General features: G+C 34.3%; 1 protein-coding gene across 16 annotated transcripts in view; it reads left to right on the forward strand.

Moving 5' to 3' along the window:
• STK3 (serine/threonine kinase 3) overlaps positions 1-18,337 on the forward strand; it is a 548,351-nt gene that overhangs the window by 369,667 nt on the left and 160,347 nt on the right. For 9 of the 16 annotated variants that reach the window (XM_072603417.1, XM_072603412.1, XM_072603415.1 and 6 more), the window contains one exon: positions 9,602-9,652. The exons of the other annotated variants lie outside the window; for them this stretch is intronic. In XM_072603417.1, coding sequence (XP_072459518.1) covers positions 9,602-9,652 — 51 coding nt within the window. The remainder of the gene's footprint in view (positions 1-9,601; positions 9,653-18,337) is intronic. 16 annotated transcript variants of the gene reach the window in all.

The raw sequence follows: 18,337 nt of genomic DNA on the forward strand, positions 1-18,337 counted from the left end.
GAATAATTTTGAAAAACTTAGAGAGTTGGAAATGTAATTTGGAAGTCACTTGGAAAAATCTGAACCTGGATAGGACTCCCATTTAATTTCTTCCACAAATAATCACCCATCCTTTATTTAATGTCCTCCAGTGATAGAGTCTTCTGCATGCAAATTTAAGGCAAAATGTCCTTAATTGTTGGTTTTTATCTTTTGCATTCCAAAGAAAATTCTTTACTTTTTTTCTTCACCTTTGAAAGAAAGGTAAAAGGTCTCTACAGTTTGGTAGGGGAAGTCATTTTCTCTAATATATGTGCCTATATTTATTTTCAGTCCTCAGAAACAATGTTTTCTGGCTGCCTTTTTGATTGCTATTTTTAGCTTGACCCTTGTTGGTCCTGAGCCAGTGTGATTGGGCCAATGTGAAACAGAGCCAGATGGCATTAGACCACTGAGTAATTCCATAAGTTCGAATTGTTAGATAACACATATCAAATTCTTTCTTTAACTTTAAAATTTCATAGCTAAAATCCTGTTTTTGAATTGTTATATCTGAAGGGGGATGCCTATTTATAACAAATATTATTTGATTTTACTGTTTAAATTCTATATATTGATTTTTCATATCATATACTTTGTTTTGAATAAAAGCAATTGATAGACCTATGTATCATATATAAATCCAAATTCATAAATTTACTTTATTTTTAGAGTTTAGCTTACTCTGAAGGTGATATACAGTTAATAACCATTCACAATTAACTTTTCTGTCAACTATAAATGAGACTTTTAAAAATGAAATGGTGTATGATAATTGTTTCAAGATATATTCAGTTTTTTTCTGAAAACTTCTTCACCTCTGTCATGTATAGCAAATATTTAAAATCTGTTTTTGAAGGAAGGTATGGAATATTATTAGAAATATTACACTCTGAATTGATTTTTATACATATTACAGGAATAGCTTATCTGATGAAAATGCGTTTTGACAAACTGACATGTTTTGATAGGTGCTGAGGTAATTGTACAGATTTTTTAAATTAAGCAAGAATTTCAAACAAAATATTCTACAGGAGGTTAATCCTAATATAAAAGTTTAGGATTAAGGATTACTAAATATGACCAGTGTCTTCTTTTTGACATTTTTGACATGCGATATGAATCTGATGCTTAGACTGGGCAGCTTTAAAATGAAAAGGAACAAATTTTATGCCAGTTTATTGGAAATATGCCCAAATATTCAATTCAGTGCGTTAATAGTATAACATAAATATATCTAGTTTGAATGGCTAAGTGATTTGTGAAAAGTTAATGCATTTTTAGAGAACAAATTAGCGCAAGTCTTTCTTTAGCACTACTTTAATACTATTTTTTATCATTGAGAGAATTTAGGTTCTCATATGTTTGATGCAGTGCCCAAAATAATTATTTGTTATTCATACTCTTAAAAGTATGCTTAAAATTTATTGAATTTCTTTCTCAGATTTCCTAATTTTAAAAGAATCTAAACTTTGATATAAATATACATTTGGCTGAGGACCCCAGCTTGTGGGATAAGACTTCACAGTTTGACAAAAACTGCTGGGAAAAATGGAAAATACTATGGTGGAAACTGGACATAGACCAATGCCTGATACCATATACTAGAATAAAGTCCAAATGGGTACAGGATCTAGGTATAAAGGCTGATACTATAAACAAATTAGGGGAGGAAGGAATAGTTTATTTGTCAGATTTATGGAGAATGGAGGAATTTATGACCAAACAAGAGATAGAGAGTATTATTAAATGCAAAATGGATAAATTTAAAACTTATGGAAATGAATATTAGAAACTGAAAATAAATATTAATAAAATTTGGAAATGAATATCCATTTAAGTGCTAAATATTAGCTAGATATCTCCTATAAGGAAGTAGCACGGTTTTCTAAATAGATAGTAGAATTATGACCTTAGTCATTTGCTACTTATGAAATTACGTAGATGTATTGACCTCTCTTTGCCTCACTTCTTTTGGCTTAGGATTTATGAAGCCTAATGTGATACCCAGACAATTTGACAAATACCAAAACTCTTCTCTGCTCCTGCCCATTTTCCCTTAAAGCATAAATTAGTCTCCCTTCCTCAGGTTTCTCCTCACTCCCACCTATCCTCCACTCAGTCATCAAAAATCTTCCTAAAACACTGACCTTGTCACTGCCCCACTGTTAAATAAATTTCAGTGACTACCTACCACTTCATAATCAAATTTAAAATCCTCTGACATTCAAATCTCTTCATAATCTTCCCCTTATAAATAAAATGAATATTTTTGATCATATGAAATTAAAAGATTTTTACACAAACAGAAGCAGTGCAGTCAAATTTAGAAAAAAAGGAAACTGGGGGAAAAATTTTATAGCGAGTTTCTCTAATAAAAGCCTCATTTCTCAAGTATATAAAGAACTGAACCAAATTTATAAAAATAAAAGCCCCCCAATTGATAAATGATCAGCTGATATGAACAGGCAATTTTCAGAAGAAATCAAAGCTACCAATAGAGACATGAAAATTATTCTAAATCACTTTTAATTAAAGAAATGCATGTTCTGAAGTATCACCCCACACCTATCATGTTGGCTAGCATGACAGAAATGGAAAATGATAAATATTAGAGGGTATGTGAAAAAATAGGTATACTAATGCACTGTTGATGGAGTTGTGAACTGGCTCAGCCATTCTAGAGAACAATTTTGAACTATGCCCAAAGGGATAAAACTGTTGGATACCCTTTGATTCAGCAATACCACTACTGGGCCTGTATCCCAAAGAGATCAAAGAAAAAGGGAAAGGACCTATATGTGCTAAAATATTTAAGGCAACTTTTTTATGGTACCATACATTGAGGAGTTGCCCATCAGGGAATGGCTGAACAATTTTGGTTGGATTTTGATGGAATACTATTGTGTCATAAGAAATGACAAGTAGGATGGTTTCAGAAAAATCTGGGAAGATTTGCATAAACTGATAGAAATTGATGACCAACTGTGAAAAACTTAGCTACTCTGATCAATACAGTGATCCAAGACAATTCCAAAGGACTCAGGTTGAAAAATGATATCTACCTTCAGAGAGGGGGATGGAAAGGAAGGGAGGGAAGGTGGAAGGAGGGAGAGAGAGACAGAGAGACACACACACACACACACACACACACACGGACGGAACTGATGAGACTATAGATTAAAGCATATTTTATTTTATATTTTTTCTTTTTTTATGTGTGAGTTGCTTTGTTTTGTTTTTTTCAATGTGACTGATATGGAAATGTTTTGCATTACTTTACATGTATAATTGATATATTGCTTGCCTTCTTGATGGGTGGCGGAGATGAGGAAGGAAGGGAGAGAATTTGGAACTCAAAATTTTTCAAAAAATGAATGCTAAACATAATAAAGAAAAAATCTTCTCCCCCCCTGCCTTTTCCTTTCCAGTCTTACACCTTACACCTTACACCTTACCTTACACCTTCTCCACATCCTCTTTCATGAAGTAACACTAGCTTGCTTGCTGTTCTTCCCACAGGGCACAGCATCTCCCTACTCAGACAGTTTTCACTAGCTCTCTACCATGCCTAGTTATGTCTTTCTTCATTTCCTCCCCTTATTTTCTTTCTAGTCTTGGCTAAAATCCCACCTTCTTCAAGAAGCCTTTCTCGATCCCTCTTAGTTCTAGTATCTGTCCTCTACTGAGTTTCTTCTTCTCTCATATATATACATATATATGTGTGTGTGTATGTATACATATATATCTATATATATATAGCTTGTTTATACATATCTTTGTATGTTGTCTCCTGCATTATGTTATGAGATGAGGGACTGTCTTTTGTATTTTGTTGTATCCTCAGTGCTTACCACAGTGACTGGCACATAATAGACACTTAATAGGCCTTTATTGACTAACTGAAGACTGGTCAGAGATTGTACTCACCTAACATTGCTTTGGATAGCTAAGGGACAACTGGAAGCAGTTCAATTAATTCAAATTTGAACACAAAATTTGACAGCAGACGGCCTGGGTTTGAGCCCCAGCACTCTTAGTGCCGCTGTGACTTTTGTCAAAGGCCACAGTTTCCTCATTAGGAAAATGAATTGTCAGACTGAATGATTTCTGTGGTCCCTTTAACTTCAAAATCCTATGACTTCTATGGCTTATTAAAGAATCAAGACTTAAGACTGCAGTAGCAATGTTGTTATGTTGAATAACATAACATTCATCATTTTATAGTTTATAAAATGTTTTCCTCCCAACAACCTTGAAAGGTAGATAGTTTAAATATATGTATCCCCATTTTATAAATAAGAACATTGAGCTTCAGAGAAATTTTGACTTTCTGTCACATTACTAGTAAAGACAGAAATGAGTGTTCAATTGAAGTTCTCTGAGTTAAGGTCAGTGATTATCCTACTGTACCACATTGCCTCTTGATTCCCTAATCGTTCTATTTATTCTATAGTCTCTAAATTCCTTTGCAAGGCCTACCCCAATTCTCCTATTAGTGAGTTCTTCCTGGTGCCTCCATTTTGTGGAAAGGCCCTGGCTGACCTGCTATTTTTCTCTATTCTTACTTTTCTAGACTTCAAAATCATACTTTCTTTATTGCTGGCTTATCTTGAAACTTCCCCCAGTACCTGGGACCTCTTTGCCCTGGGACCAACTACAACTTGTGACTTGTTTATCCTGGAATATATCACTACAGGCCCCTTTTTCCTTTTCCCATTGATGGGTTCCTCTTGTAGCTTCCATTTTATGGAAGGGCCCAGGCTGTTGAGGGATCAGTCAATTACTTTTATTGTTGTTGTTCAGTCATGTCTGTTTCTTCATGACCCTATTTAAGATGTTCTTGGCAAAGATAATGGAGTGGTGTGCCATTTCCTTCTCCAGTTAATTTTAGAGATAAGGAAACTTAGGTACTTAATTCAGATTGTCATGGTATTGCTTGTTGGATGCTACATAAGCTTTTTTTTTTTTTTGCATGTCATTTTTCAGTATTTATTAAGTACATGTAAGTAAATTTTGAGTGATTTTATGGATTTTAGGTTATTTCATAAAAGTAAATAGGTTTTGACGAATATTCTTATGGGAGACAAGAATGTTTTTTAAGACAGTATATCCTTTAAACACTAATACTGTTTTACTTGTAGTAGAAACTTAGTATTTAGCTTAAACTATTACTAGGTTTTGGCCCCAAAATCTATCTGATAAATTATTTAAATTATCCAAGAAAGTCTTCCTTTTTCCTTTTGTTTCCAGCTGCCATGATATCACTCTTATTCTCTTCTTTCGCTGCTATTAACCCATATATTTTCTTCCTGTTGTTTTCATTTTGATCTTAACATTGGGAAATAGGTCACAGTATATTATCCACCATGCTTGAGATGCATCTGCCAAACTCCATGAAAGAGGAGACTACCCTGTTCATTTGCATCTGGTGGCAGGGTAGCCTTTTAAACATTTACCAAACCCATATTCCTAATTTGTAAAGAATCAGGCCCATCATATCAGTATTGTAAAGTTCTTAGGAAATGTTTTCTTACCTTACCTTTGTTTCTTCAGTAGCTTTCTTCAAAAACAATTTTAGGAAGTGAGTAAATTTCCATAGGTCCTTAGGCTCTGTGGTATGATGGGAAAAGCTATAAACTTGGAATTAGAAGAGATGGATTTAAGTCCTGATTTGGGAACTCATTATCTCTGTGACCCTAGGCAGATCATTCAGCCTCATTTCCCCATCTCTTCAAAGGAAAATAACAACATTTGTACTGCTGCTTTATAAGATTATTATTAGGAAAGCAATTTATAAACCTGAAAGTGTTACAAAAATGAAAGTTAATAATATTTTCAGTAGTAGTAGTTTTAAAAGTAGTGGTAGTTAGCAGTAGTAGGAAACTTCAGAGTCTTCTACTTCTAGGATCTTATGATCCTATAATCCCCTTGCTTTTAGACCAAATCATATCCAACCATTCTAAAGACATAAATGACTACTGTGGTTTTTCCCCATAACATAAGTACATTTAAAAAATTTTAAATATGTTTTTATTAATATCTTATTTTTTTTACTTCATCATAGTTATTCTCAACATCCTTCCTGCTCTACCACTTCCTCTCAAAGAGTGAGTCTGTATAACAAATGTATTCTTTTAAAGAGAAAAAAATCATCATAACTGATTGATATTTTGAAAAAAATCTGAAAATGTGTTTATGTGTAACAATTTTAGATTACTCACCTTCACAAAGGAGTGGATTAGGGCTGTCTTCTCTTACCTCTTTATTTGAATCATTCTTGTTATTTATAATTTTGTCACATTTATTGATTGAGAATAAAACTTGAAACCTGAAAAGGGGTTTTGGAAAGAATTTAATTAAGTGGATTTTGGCAGAAGGGAGAGCCAGGAAAAGGTATGTCCAACTGCCCCCCATATCTCTTTTAAGTCTTACATTATATAGAGTTCAAACAAGGGTACCAGATGAATGGCCTGCCGGTATTTAGTTTCCAAAAAAGGCAGTCTCCTTCCTTGAAATGTACATCAGCAGGTAAGTATACACATTTAATAAAAGTTGAGTAAAGTCAAAACACAGGCTATTGGCCTAACCCAAAACACAAGCATTGGATGATGTCTGTTTCTCCTGAAGGATCTCTGGGATCAGCATAGCCTATGCATAAATCTTGAGATAAACAATAAAAGCTAGGTTCAAACAATAGAATAAGTTTTTTCAAATAACATAATAAAGTTTTCCCCATCTGTTCACTTTTGATTTGGGGGTGTGTGGTTGTTCTTTCCATTTACATTGTTATAATTACTGTATATATTTTTTTGGCTCTGCTTACACTATTCTGTATCAATTCATATAAACATTTCCATGCTTATCTGTATTTACCAACACATAATTTCTTAAAACATAGTACATGTACTGCAGTTTGTTTTTCTATTCTCCAGTTCTTTGCTATCACAGGAAGAGTGGTACTAGAAATATTTTGGTATATATAGGGACTTCTTAACAGTGACTTCCTTAGAGTATAAACCCAGTAATAGAGTCTCTGACTCAAAGGGTATGAACATTTCAGTCAAGTTTATTTGCATGATTCCAAATTGCTTTCCAGAGTGGCGGTATCATTTTACAGCTCTGCTAACAATTTATCAGTATGACTCTCATTCTGCAACCCTACAACATTGACTATTGCCCTTTTTTATCAACTTTGCCAATTGAAGAGTGTAGTACACGCTTAGGGTTGTTTTGATTTTTATTTCTCTTATTATTAATGATGTAGAGCATTCTTTTATGTGGTTGTAAATACTTCTTAGTTCTTTCAAAAACTGTTTGATATCCTTTGACCACTTATCTATTGGGAATTGGCCATGCTATAAGTTTTGTGTGTGTGTGTGTGTGTGTGTATGTGCACACGTATGTACTTACTAATTGTTTGTATGTCTTCAATATGAAACCCTTGCAAGAGAAATTTGATACCAAGATTTCCCATGTGATCACTGCTCTTCTTTCCTTGGAAGCATTAATGTTGTTAGTGCAGAAATTTGTGAATTTCATGAAATCAAAGTTACCTATTTTATCTCTTGTAATTACTATTATGATCTCTCCCTCATTTACTTAAGAATACATCTCTTATCCTTGTATAGGAGAAGTAAATGATATGTTTCTCTTCCAACTTTCTTTTTAATAATCTAATCATTAATATTAAGGTTGTGTATCAACTTAGTGGAATATGGTTTCCTAAGTTAGGATAGAAGCCTAACTTCTATCAGACTCCTTTCCAGTTTTCCGTGATGTTATCAAATAAGTTTTTCCTAGGTAATTTATGTTTTCCACTTTTTCCAAAAACTGAGTCGTTGGATTCCATTGTTTCCAGATTTTGTCTTATCTAGTTTGTTCCAATGATCTCTCTAATATTTAAACAAGATGAGATATTTTTGATGACTGCTCTTTTATAATATAGTTTGAGTGCTATTCTTTCTTTATCTGTACTTCTTTTCATTTCCCTTAATGTTCTAGATTTTTTGTTTTTCTGAAATGAATTTTATCAAATTTTATAAATTATCTCATAGATAATTTGATTGGTATAGAATCTAAAGTGTAAATTAACTTCTGAAGCATTGTCATTTTTATTATATTGGCATGGCCTAGCTATGGTACTGAGTGTTCCTCTAGCTATTTAAATTTTTTATTTCTTTAAGGAGCACTTTGTAATTGAATTTGTACAAGTTTTTGGTGTGCTTTAGTAGGTTGAGCTCCAGATGGTTTATGTATTTTGTGATTATGTGGATGGGATTTCTCTTTCTATTATTGCTTTTTTGATTTTGTTGTTATTATATTGTTGATTTTTGAGGATTGGTGGCCTAAAAAAGCACAGGTTTTTAGCCTTTCAGTTTTGCTGAAGTTATTAAGTGATGCAGTATTATTGCTGTATCCCTAGGGTTTTCTAAATATATCATCATATCATTATAAAATAGGGATAATTTTATTTCTTCTTTACCTATATTTATTCTTCTCATTTCTTTCTCTTATATTCTTCCTGTTGCTGGCATTTCTAGAACTGTATCCAGAAAGGGGGAAAAACTGGGTATCCTTCCTTCATTCCTGAATTTCTTGGGAAAGTTTCTAGTATTTCACCATTGCACATGATCCTTGCTTTTGGTTTGATATAGATGCTATTTCTGCTATTAAAAGAAAGTTCATCTATGCCTATATTTTGTAGGGTTTTTAGTATAAAAGAGTGTTCTTTGTTGAAGGCTTTTTCTGTATCTTTTGATGTAATCATGAGGTTTTGGATATTTTGGTTTTTAATATGACTAATTATGTTGATTATTTTTCTAATATTGAACCATCTTTGCATCCATGATATAAATCATAATGAATGATTCCTTAAATAAATAAAGTCTGTTTGCTAGGATTTTGCTTAAAATTTTTGAGTCAGTGTTCATTAGTGATATTGGCATATAGTTTTTCTTCTGTGTTTTATCCTTCCATGGTTTTGATATCAATACTGTACTTGTCTCATAAAAGAATTCTGGTAGGGTTCTTTCTTGCTCAGTTTTTGAGAATAATTTGTGAAATATTGGTACTTATTGTTTCTTAAAAATTTGATAGTAGTCTTCTATGAATCCATCAGGACCAGAAGTATTTTCCTCCCTTTTGGTAGTTCCTTTACAACTAGATCTGTTTCCTTTCTTGAGATTAGATTATTTAAGATTTCTATCGTGCCTTCTGATAGTTTTATATTTTTAAGACATTCTATTTATTTTGTGCTCTCAGTTTTATTAGCATGTAACTATATAATATGTTCTGATTAAAAAAATTCTTCTGGTTCTGTTGTGTTTTCAGCATTCTCATTTGCTTTTTTATTGATTTGATTTCCTATGAAAATCAGATTAACTAAAATTTTGTCAATTTTATCTTTTTATTTTATTTATCATTTCTATTTGGTTTTTTAGGTTCTAATTTATCTGTTTCTCATCTAATTTTTAACATCTCTTTTGTGTTTATTTTAAATTTGTTGGCTTTCTTTATTTTAAAAATGTATATTTAGTTCATTAATCCTCTTTTTTTCTATTTTGTTAATGTATGTTTATAGAGATATGATCTTTCCCCTGAGGACTGCTTTAGCTGCATTCCAGAAATTTTGGTATGTTTTTTCATCATTGTCATTTTCATTCACATAATTATTGTTTCTATGATTTGTTCCTTGACCTGCTCATTATTTAGGATTTCATTATTAATTTTTCATTCATGTCTGTGTCTTTTGTTTGTGGTCCCTAAATCAGTGACTATTTTTATTGTGTTTTTGGTTCGTAAAGGATGTATTATCTATTTCTGCATTTTTACGTATGTTTGCAATATCTTTGTGCCCTAATATGTTTTTAATTTTTGTAAAAATTCTAAATGGTGCTGAGAAAGATACCATAAATCTTTTAATTCTACTTTCTCCAGCAATTTGTTCAGTTCCATATTTTCCCTTTTGTTTACCTTTCTGTTAGACTTATTCAAAACTGAGATATTTAAGTCTCCTATCACCGTTGTGTTACTGTATGTCTTCTTGTGACTCAGATAGGGTTTCCTTTATGAATTACAATGCTAAAGCATTTGTAACATGTAAATTTTTTTTTACTGACACTGGTTTGTTGTCTGCTTTCTTTCACAATAATATGGTTTCTTTGTTTAGTATCCCTTTTTATTTTGGAGATATTTGTTTTTGCTTTGTCAGATAGTATGATTATGGAGGCAGAGCCAAGATGGTGGAGTAAAAGCAGGGACTTGCTTGAGCTCTCCCCAGAACTCTGCCAAACATCTGTAAAAAAAAAAAAAAAAAAGGCTTTGAACAAATTTTAGAGCTATTGAACCCACAAAATGACAGATTGTAACAAATCTCCAACCAAAGATAATCTGGAAGTTTGATAGGAAGGGTATATCATACTGGGCTTGGAACAGAGTACAGTCTGGTGTGGGCTGTGCCCGTAGAGACAGACCTGGAGCAGACCTCAGGGGACAGAATCACTGGCAACTGTGGCATTTTCCAGACTTCTCAACCCCAAAATGCCAAAGACAGCATAGAAGGTCAGTGGGAAAACCCTGTGGGACCTGGTCTGGCTGGGTTCTGGCCCCAGCCCTGGGGTGGTAGAGGTGGTACCACTGGTGATTGCAGTGGCAGTGGCAGTGGCAATGGTTGCTGCTTCTGGAGCTCTGGGCCCACAAATGATGGGGAATCAAGTGGCTGATACAAAACCCCTGAAGCCTGGGACAGTACACCTGCACCCACCCCTACCTCCACTGGAAGCAGAGGCCTACCTTCACAGAGAGTTAGAAAGTTATATATTTGACTTGGAAAATGACCAAACAACATAAAATAACTCAGACTATGGAATCTTACTTTGGTGACAAAGATCAAAACAGAATAAGACAACAAAGTCAAGGTTTCTACATCCAAGGCTCCAAGCAAAATATGAATTGGTGTCAGGCCATGGAAGAGCTCATAAAGAATTTTGAAAATCAAGTAAGAGAAATAGAGGAAAAATTGGGAAGAGAAATGAGAGTGATGCAAGAAAATCATGAAAAAAAGAAGTCAACAACTTGCTAAAGGAGACCCAAAAAATACTAAAGAAAATAACACCTTAAAAATAGACTAACCCAAATGGCAAAAGAGGTCCAAAAAGCCAATGAAGAGAATGCCTTAAAAAGGAGATAGTATGATTATAACTCCTGCTTTTTTAATTCACTTGATACATAGTAAATTTTTACATCCCTTTGGTCTTGTTTATGTCTTTTTTTAAAAAATATATTTCTTGTAAATAACAGATTGTAGAATTTTGTTTTTTTATCCAATCTCACTTTTTAAATTTAATTTGATTGTTTAATCTATTCACATTTAAAGATATGAGTTACTTTTATATTTTCCTCCATTTCTATTATGGGATTTTTTCAAGTTACGATTTTTCTAAATTTTTTGTTGTAAGCACAATACTATGTTATTTCATTTACTTTACCTTTTTTTTAAAGGAAGCCTTATTCCCAGCTGCCCTCTTCTTCTCACCCCCATTCCTTTCTCCTACTTGCCTTTTACTCTGTGGGATTTTGATTATTACTTCTTTGTTCTTTCCTACCTTTATCTGATTATTTAAGTTTTCCCTTCATTTTTTTCACTTCGTCAAGTAGATTCCTCCTCTCCAGCTAATCTTCTTCGCTAATTTTTTAATTTTAATTTTTTTGTGCTCCTTTCCAAAGAGGTTTCTCCTCTCTTTATTATCCATCTCTTCTTTCTATCTACTTTTTACCCTCATTCTCTGGTTTCTGGTCACTATAATTATCTATTCTCTTTCTTTGTTTCTCAAAGAACAATAAATTCAAAGGTATCCATTTTGGACTCTCATGGAATTTTCTGCTATTGACTTTTAAAATATGTCCTGAGGATTACCCTTTTGTGCCTACTTCCAGAACAATTCCTGCAGGTGACAAGAAAACATTGCCTCATTTTAGGACTTTCCTACCCTTACTAGATTTCTGATTATGCAGCCTCCCACTGATCTGTATCCTCCTTTTGCTTATCTTCTTTTCTCTATTTGTCTAAAAATTTCCCCCCTGATTGAGTACATGCCCTCTCACTCTCTCAGATGCTAGATGCCCCTTTAATATACAGCTCCCTTCTTCCCAAGGTTGTACAAATGTTATTTTCAATAACCATGTGCTTCCTATCTCCCTTCATAGAATATTTCTTTCTCCACTTATAGGACCCCTTCATCATTGGAAACCCTTCCCCCTACTAAATCAAGATGTCGCTCCCTTCCTTTACCCTTTTCAATACTTCTCCCCATTTGCTCATACTGAAGGGTATTCTCTTGCTTAGGCCAGCAGGGTATCCTTGTCCTCATTGCTAATTCTCAATTTCACTTGTGCACATCACAACTTCCCTCTATCTCCTTGTCTCCCCTTCCTCCCCAATTCCTCTTTCATTAACCCTCTCATTTTGTAATGTAGTCCTACAAAAACATGAATTCCACCTGTAGGTAGGGTGTCACTAGATTCTCTTCATAATGCCCTAGGCCTGCCTCTTCACTATTACTTCCACCCGACTTAGGCTTTTGTCCTTGTTTATTTGTGTAAATATAGAAAGAAGTCTCTTAGGGGTCTCTTTGTTGTACTTCTATTGCTGTTACTCTCCTTGAATTATACATTTATTCGCTCCTCCTGCCTTTCTGTTATCCTGGGCATTTGAAAAGCAAATAACCTCTTCATGTCTGGTTTTTCTTTCTAAGAATGTTTCAAATGTTTCTCTGTTACTGAATATCCATCATTTTCCATTTATGATTATTTGTAGGACAGGTCATTCCATTGCTCCTTAGAAAATATTATTCCTTGCCTTCTTATGTTTTCTGATGAGTACAGAATAGTCTTGTGTTTTTGTTTTTTTTAATTTCCTTTTCTTTGTATTTGAAGGTTTTTCTCTTGCTTGCAGAACTTCTTGTTTCTGAGGTAAATTGTTAAATGTAACTCTGTATTTTGAAGTTTGCTGCCTTGGCCTCTTTTTTTGTTTGTTTTTGCAAATACTCTTAATTCTTTCAATTAGTATTTCATTCCTTCATTCTCTATATTTAGAAGGTTTGGGCATTTTTCTTACATTATTTCTTGTATCGTCGTGTTACTGGGTTTTGGCCTGTTGTATTTTGAGAGGCCTGTTATCCTTATGTTGTTGCATCCTTCTTCAAGTTCAGTATGTTTTGCTTGCATAGTGAACATATTTCCTTTTAATGTCATTGTCCTTTACTCTCTTCTATATAATCCTTTACTTCTTTGTATTTGCATTCTCAATCTATGTTCTCTCATTTCTTTGTGAGACTTGGCATTGAAATTCCAGCCTTTCCCTTCTGCCCATTATTTTTGCTATGCTCAGAATAATTGAGCTAGTCTGCTCACATAATTATTATTTCTCTTTTTATTAGATCTGGAGGTCATATTTATGTTGCCTACTTACTTATCTGTTTATTTTCTTTTTAAAATATTTATAAATTCTTTCCTTTTTGAAATTTAACTTCCAGATTTTTTCCCTCCCAACTCTTCCCCACCCATTGAGAAGGCAAACAATATGATGTCAAATATACATGTGAAATTGTGCAAAACATATGTCTATATTAGCCATGTCACACACAAGAAAGCAAAAAAAGAAAGAAAAGAAAGAAAGAAAATTATGCTTCCATTTGAACTCTGTTATCAGTACTCTTTATGGAGTTGGATAGTATTTTTTCATCATGATTCTTTTGGAATTGTCTTGTATCATTGTATTAGAGTAACCAAGTCTTTCATAGTTCATTCGCATTACAACATTGCAGTTACTGTGCACAGAGATCTCCTGATTCATCTCATTTCATTTTACTTCAGTTCGTATAGGTCTTGTTATGTTTTTCTGAAACCACATCCATTGTCATTTCTCATAGCTAAATACTACTTCATCATACAGGGCAGCTGGTTGACACAGTGGATAGAGTGCCAGGCCTGAAGTTAGGAAGACTCATCTTCTGAGTTCAAATCTGACCTCAGATGCTTACTAGCTGTGTGAACCTGGGCAGATCCCTTAGTCTTGTTTGCCCCAGTTTCCTCATCTCTAAAATTAAAATTAAAAAACCACTCCAGTATGTCTGCCAAGAAAATCCCAAATTCAGTCAGAAAAAGTCAGACACAACTGAAACAACCAAACAACAACACTTCATCACAATTGTATGGCACAACTTGTTTAGCCATTCTCCAATTGATGAGAATCCCTTAAATTTACAATTCTTTGCTACCACAAAAAGTATCTGCTTGTTTTCAAAGTTTTTGAGTTTTCTTTTCCTGAAATCTTTGGTAATTGCGGTCATTTTTCCTTCTATTTTTCCCTGTTGCTCACTTTCTGACTCTAACTCTCTCCCCTCTCATAGTATTTTCCTTGAAGGCTGAACCTCAAAGCATCTTAGCCTCTTTCTACATGAGACAGTTTTTTTTCCCAAATGACTTTTGGATGGACAGAAATGGCCCCAGCTATATGCTGACTACTCCCTCAGCCTTGATGGTGTACCTCCCAGCCCCCACTCACACTGTGTCCTGTCACAGCATCCTGTCATGTTCCCTCTGCTCTTTCTGTTCCTCACTTCTCTAGCCTGATACTGACATTTTAGAGAATTGCCATGCTACTGCTATTGGGTTGATTTTTGTAGTTTGAGTCTCTGAAAGGGTTAGGAATGGAATACAAAGTTGAACTGTATGGGTCTGTATCCAGACCCCTGTCCTGCCCATTTCCTTCTGTTCGTGGCTCTCCTGCAGAGATCTTTGGCAGCACACAATGCTACCTGCCAAGACACTGATTCTGTGGCTTCAGAAAACTTCTGTAGAGCACTGCAGAGCAGCATTGGCTTGCTGTCCTGGCCCAATCCAATTCTGACATCTGGATCTGGGATCTCCACAGCACTAGAAAGAGATAGGGTAAAGCATGAGACCATGTGGCTCTGCTAGTGCAGTCTCAGTGCTGGTAGCTTGTGATGTCATGGAGAATTTCTTAATGAGCTCAGTGTAGAAGTAATTTCATTGTCTTGGTTTTTTGCTTATCTGTTTTTAGCCTGAATTATGAGTGTCCTAAATCATGGTGACACCTGAAGTTTCTTTTTTTTTGGTATATGATTTCTGTTTTTGAGAGGTTGATTAAATCAGTGGAAATATCCATGTTGTTTATCATGTGACCTAGAAACTGAATGCCCTGTTTTAAGGGTATCTACGAAAGAGACTTCCTATCCAATCCACCAAACATTTATTACTGAGCAACTGAGATGCAATGGAAAAGAGTCTTTTTCCTCCACAGAATTTATGAATCAATCTGTGACAAATATAGTTGTCATAACAATGGAAAATATTTTTATAATTCATTTTTAAATTTTTGTTTATTTTCCCCTTTCTGGTTAGAATTTTGATGAACTTAGTTTAATTTGTAAAGGATATGTTTAATATTTCTTTATTAGTTCTTTATTCTCTAGCTGGGCATATTTGTAAAAATGTCCCACGGTGTTCAGTAATAGTTGAACTCTTCAAGATTCCTAGCCTAGTAATTTGTAAAAATGCTGGGAAACAAAGATTTAATGCAAAATGGTCCTTGCAGGAACTTAGCTTCAGGGATAAGAACTCACTATTTGACAAAAACTGCTGGGAAAACTGGAAAATAGTATTGTGGAAACTGGGCATGGCCCAACACCTGACACAGTATATCAGAATAAAGTTCAAATAGGTACACAGTGTAGGTATAAAGGCTGATACTATAAACATATTAGGGAAGCACGCAGTAGTTGTCAGATTTATGGAGAGTGGAGGAATTTATGACCAAACAAGAGCTAAAAAACATTATGAAATGCAAAATGGATAACTTTGATTACATCAAATTGGTAAGTTTTTGCACAGACAAAGCCAATGCCACCAAGATTAGGAGGAAAGCAGAAAACTGGGAAAGAATTTTTACAACTAATGTCTCTGATTAAGGCCTCATTTCTAAAATATATAGAGAACGAAGTCACATTTACAGAAATACAAATCATTTCCCAATTGGTAAATGGTCAAAGGATATGAAGAGGCAGTTTTCAGAGGAAGAAATTAAAGCTATCTATAGTCATATGAAAAAATGCTCTAAATCACTATTGATTAGAGATAGGCAAATCAAAACAACTCTGAAGTGTCACATCACACCTATCAGATTGGCTAACATGACAAAACAGGAAAATGATAAATGTTGGAGAAGATGTGGGAGAGTTGGAACACTAATTCATTGTTGGTGGAACTGTGAGCTGATACAACCATTCTGGAGAGTAGTTTGAAACTATGCCCATAGAGCTATAAGAATGTGCATACCCTTTGACCCAGCAATACCACTTCCGGGGCTGCATCCCAAAGAGATCATAAAAATGGGAAAAGGACCTACATGTGCAAAAATATTTATAGCAGATCTTTTTGTGGTGGTCTAGAATTGGAAATGAAGAGGCTGCCCATCAATTGGGGAATGGCTGAAGAAGTTGTGGTATATGAATGTAGTGGCATACTATTGTATTATAAGAAATGATGAACAGGAAGACTTCAGAAAAACCTGGAAGACTTATATGAACTGATTCTGAGTGAAGTGAGCAGAACCAGGAGAATATACACAGTAACAGCCATAGTATGTGAGGATTGATTTTGATAGACTTAGCCCTTCTCAGCAATGCAAGGACCTAAAGTGTCTCCAAAGGACTCATGATGCAAAATGCTATCCATATACAGAGAAAGAACTATGGAGTTGAAACACATAATGAAACAAACTATTTTCTCTTTTATTATGTTTTCCTTTGTTTTTCTTATGGTTTCTTCCGTTCATTATAATTCTTCTATGCAACATGACTAATGCGAAAATATGTTTAATAGGAATGTGTGTGTAGAGCCCATATAAGATTGTGTGTTGTCTTGGGGAGGGAGGGAGGTGGAGGGGGAGAAAATATAAAACTTATGGAAGTAAATGTTGAAAACTGAAAACAAATTAATAAATTTGGGGGAAAAAAAAGAAAATAGTCCTTGCCCTCACAGAGCTTGCATTTTACATTTCATAGCTAGGATTTATGATAGTCTAGTCAGACTCTTTATTTTTAAAAATAAAACTTTGTTAGATTTATCTAAATCTAAAAGAGGCACATTGAGTCTCTATTGTTGTCTAATTCATTTAGCTTTTCCTTTTAGTACTTAGATACTATCCAGTTCAATGTGTGTGTGTGTGTGTGTGTGTGTATAATATATGTAATATTTATATTGTTTCATTATCTGTGGTGCTTTTAAGCAAAAATGCTAACCACATCCAGAGAAAGAACTATGGGGTCAGAAACAGAATGAAGCAAACTATTTTCTCTTTTATTATGTTTTGTTTTGTTTTTCTCATGGTTTCTTCCATTTGTTATAATTCTTCTATGCAACATGACTGATGTGAAAATGTGTTTAATAGGAATGCATGTGTAGAACCCATATAAGATTGCATACCGTTGCAGAGAGAAAGAGGGGAGGGAGAGGGAGAAAACAACAATAGAAGAAAGAAATTTACATAGGAAAACCGACTGCAGCACAATGTATAAAAAGCATATGACTTGGAGTCTAGAATACTGGATTTGAAATCCTTCCTCAGACACTTAACTAGTATGTAACTGTGTGCAAGTTGCAACCTACGTGTGCTTTGTCTCATTGGTAAAATGGTATAAAATAACTCCTGCCTTACAGAGTTTTTGTGAGGGTCAAGTAAGTTAAATGCAGTGAAATATGCAAACCTTGATATGTTACATAAATGCTAGCTATTGTCATCAACATTATTATTAGCAAAGGATATCTATCATAGAGAACCATGATCCTATGCTGCCAGGCCCAAACTTTCCTTTCTATTTTCAACTGTACGCTAGTTGTATAGAGAGCTGTACCTGGAGTCAGTAAAAACTGAGCTCACATTCCACACTAGACATTTACTAGCTATGTTATCCTGGGCCAATCACTTAACCTCTCTCAGGCCCCAGTTACCTCATCTGTTAGATGAGGATAATAATAAGACCAGGATGAAATAAGATAATATTCATAAAGTGCTTTGCCAATATTAAAGGGCCAAGTAAACGCTAATTTATTATAATAATGATGATTGTTTTGTTGCCTTTTCTCCAATATGATTTCCACGTGGCAGTGTCTACAATGGCTACAATGACAGAAGGCTCCTGGGACTATCAATATGTATAGCATCTCTTGCTAGCTCTAAGTCCCAATCCCACCCCAAAAGAGTTCAACAAAATTTTCTAACCCAGCTCCAATGAAT

This window comes from Notamacropus eugenii, chromosome 4 (assembly GCF_028372415.1).
Source record: "Notamacropus eugenii isolate mMacEug1 chromosome 4, mMacEug1.pri_v2, whole genome shotgun sequence".
Lineage (NCBI taxonomy): Eukaryota > Metazoa > Chordata > Mammalia > Diprotodontia > Macropodidae > Notamacropus > Notamacropus eugenii.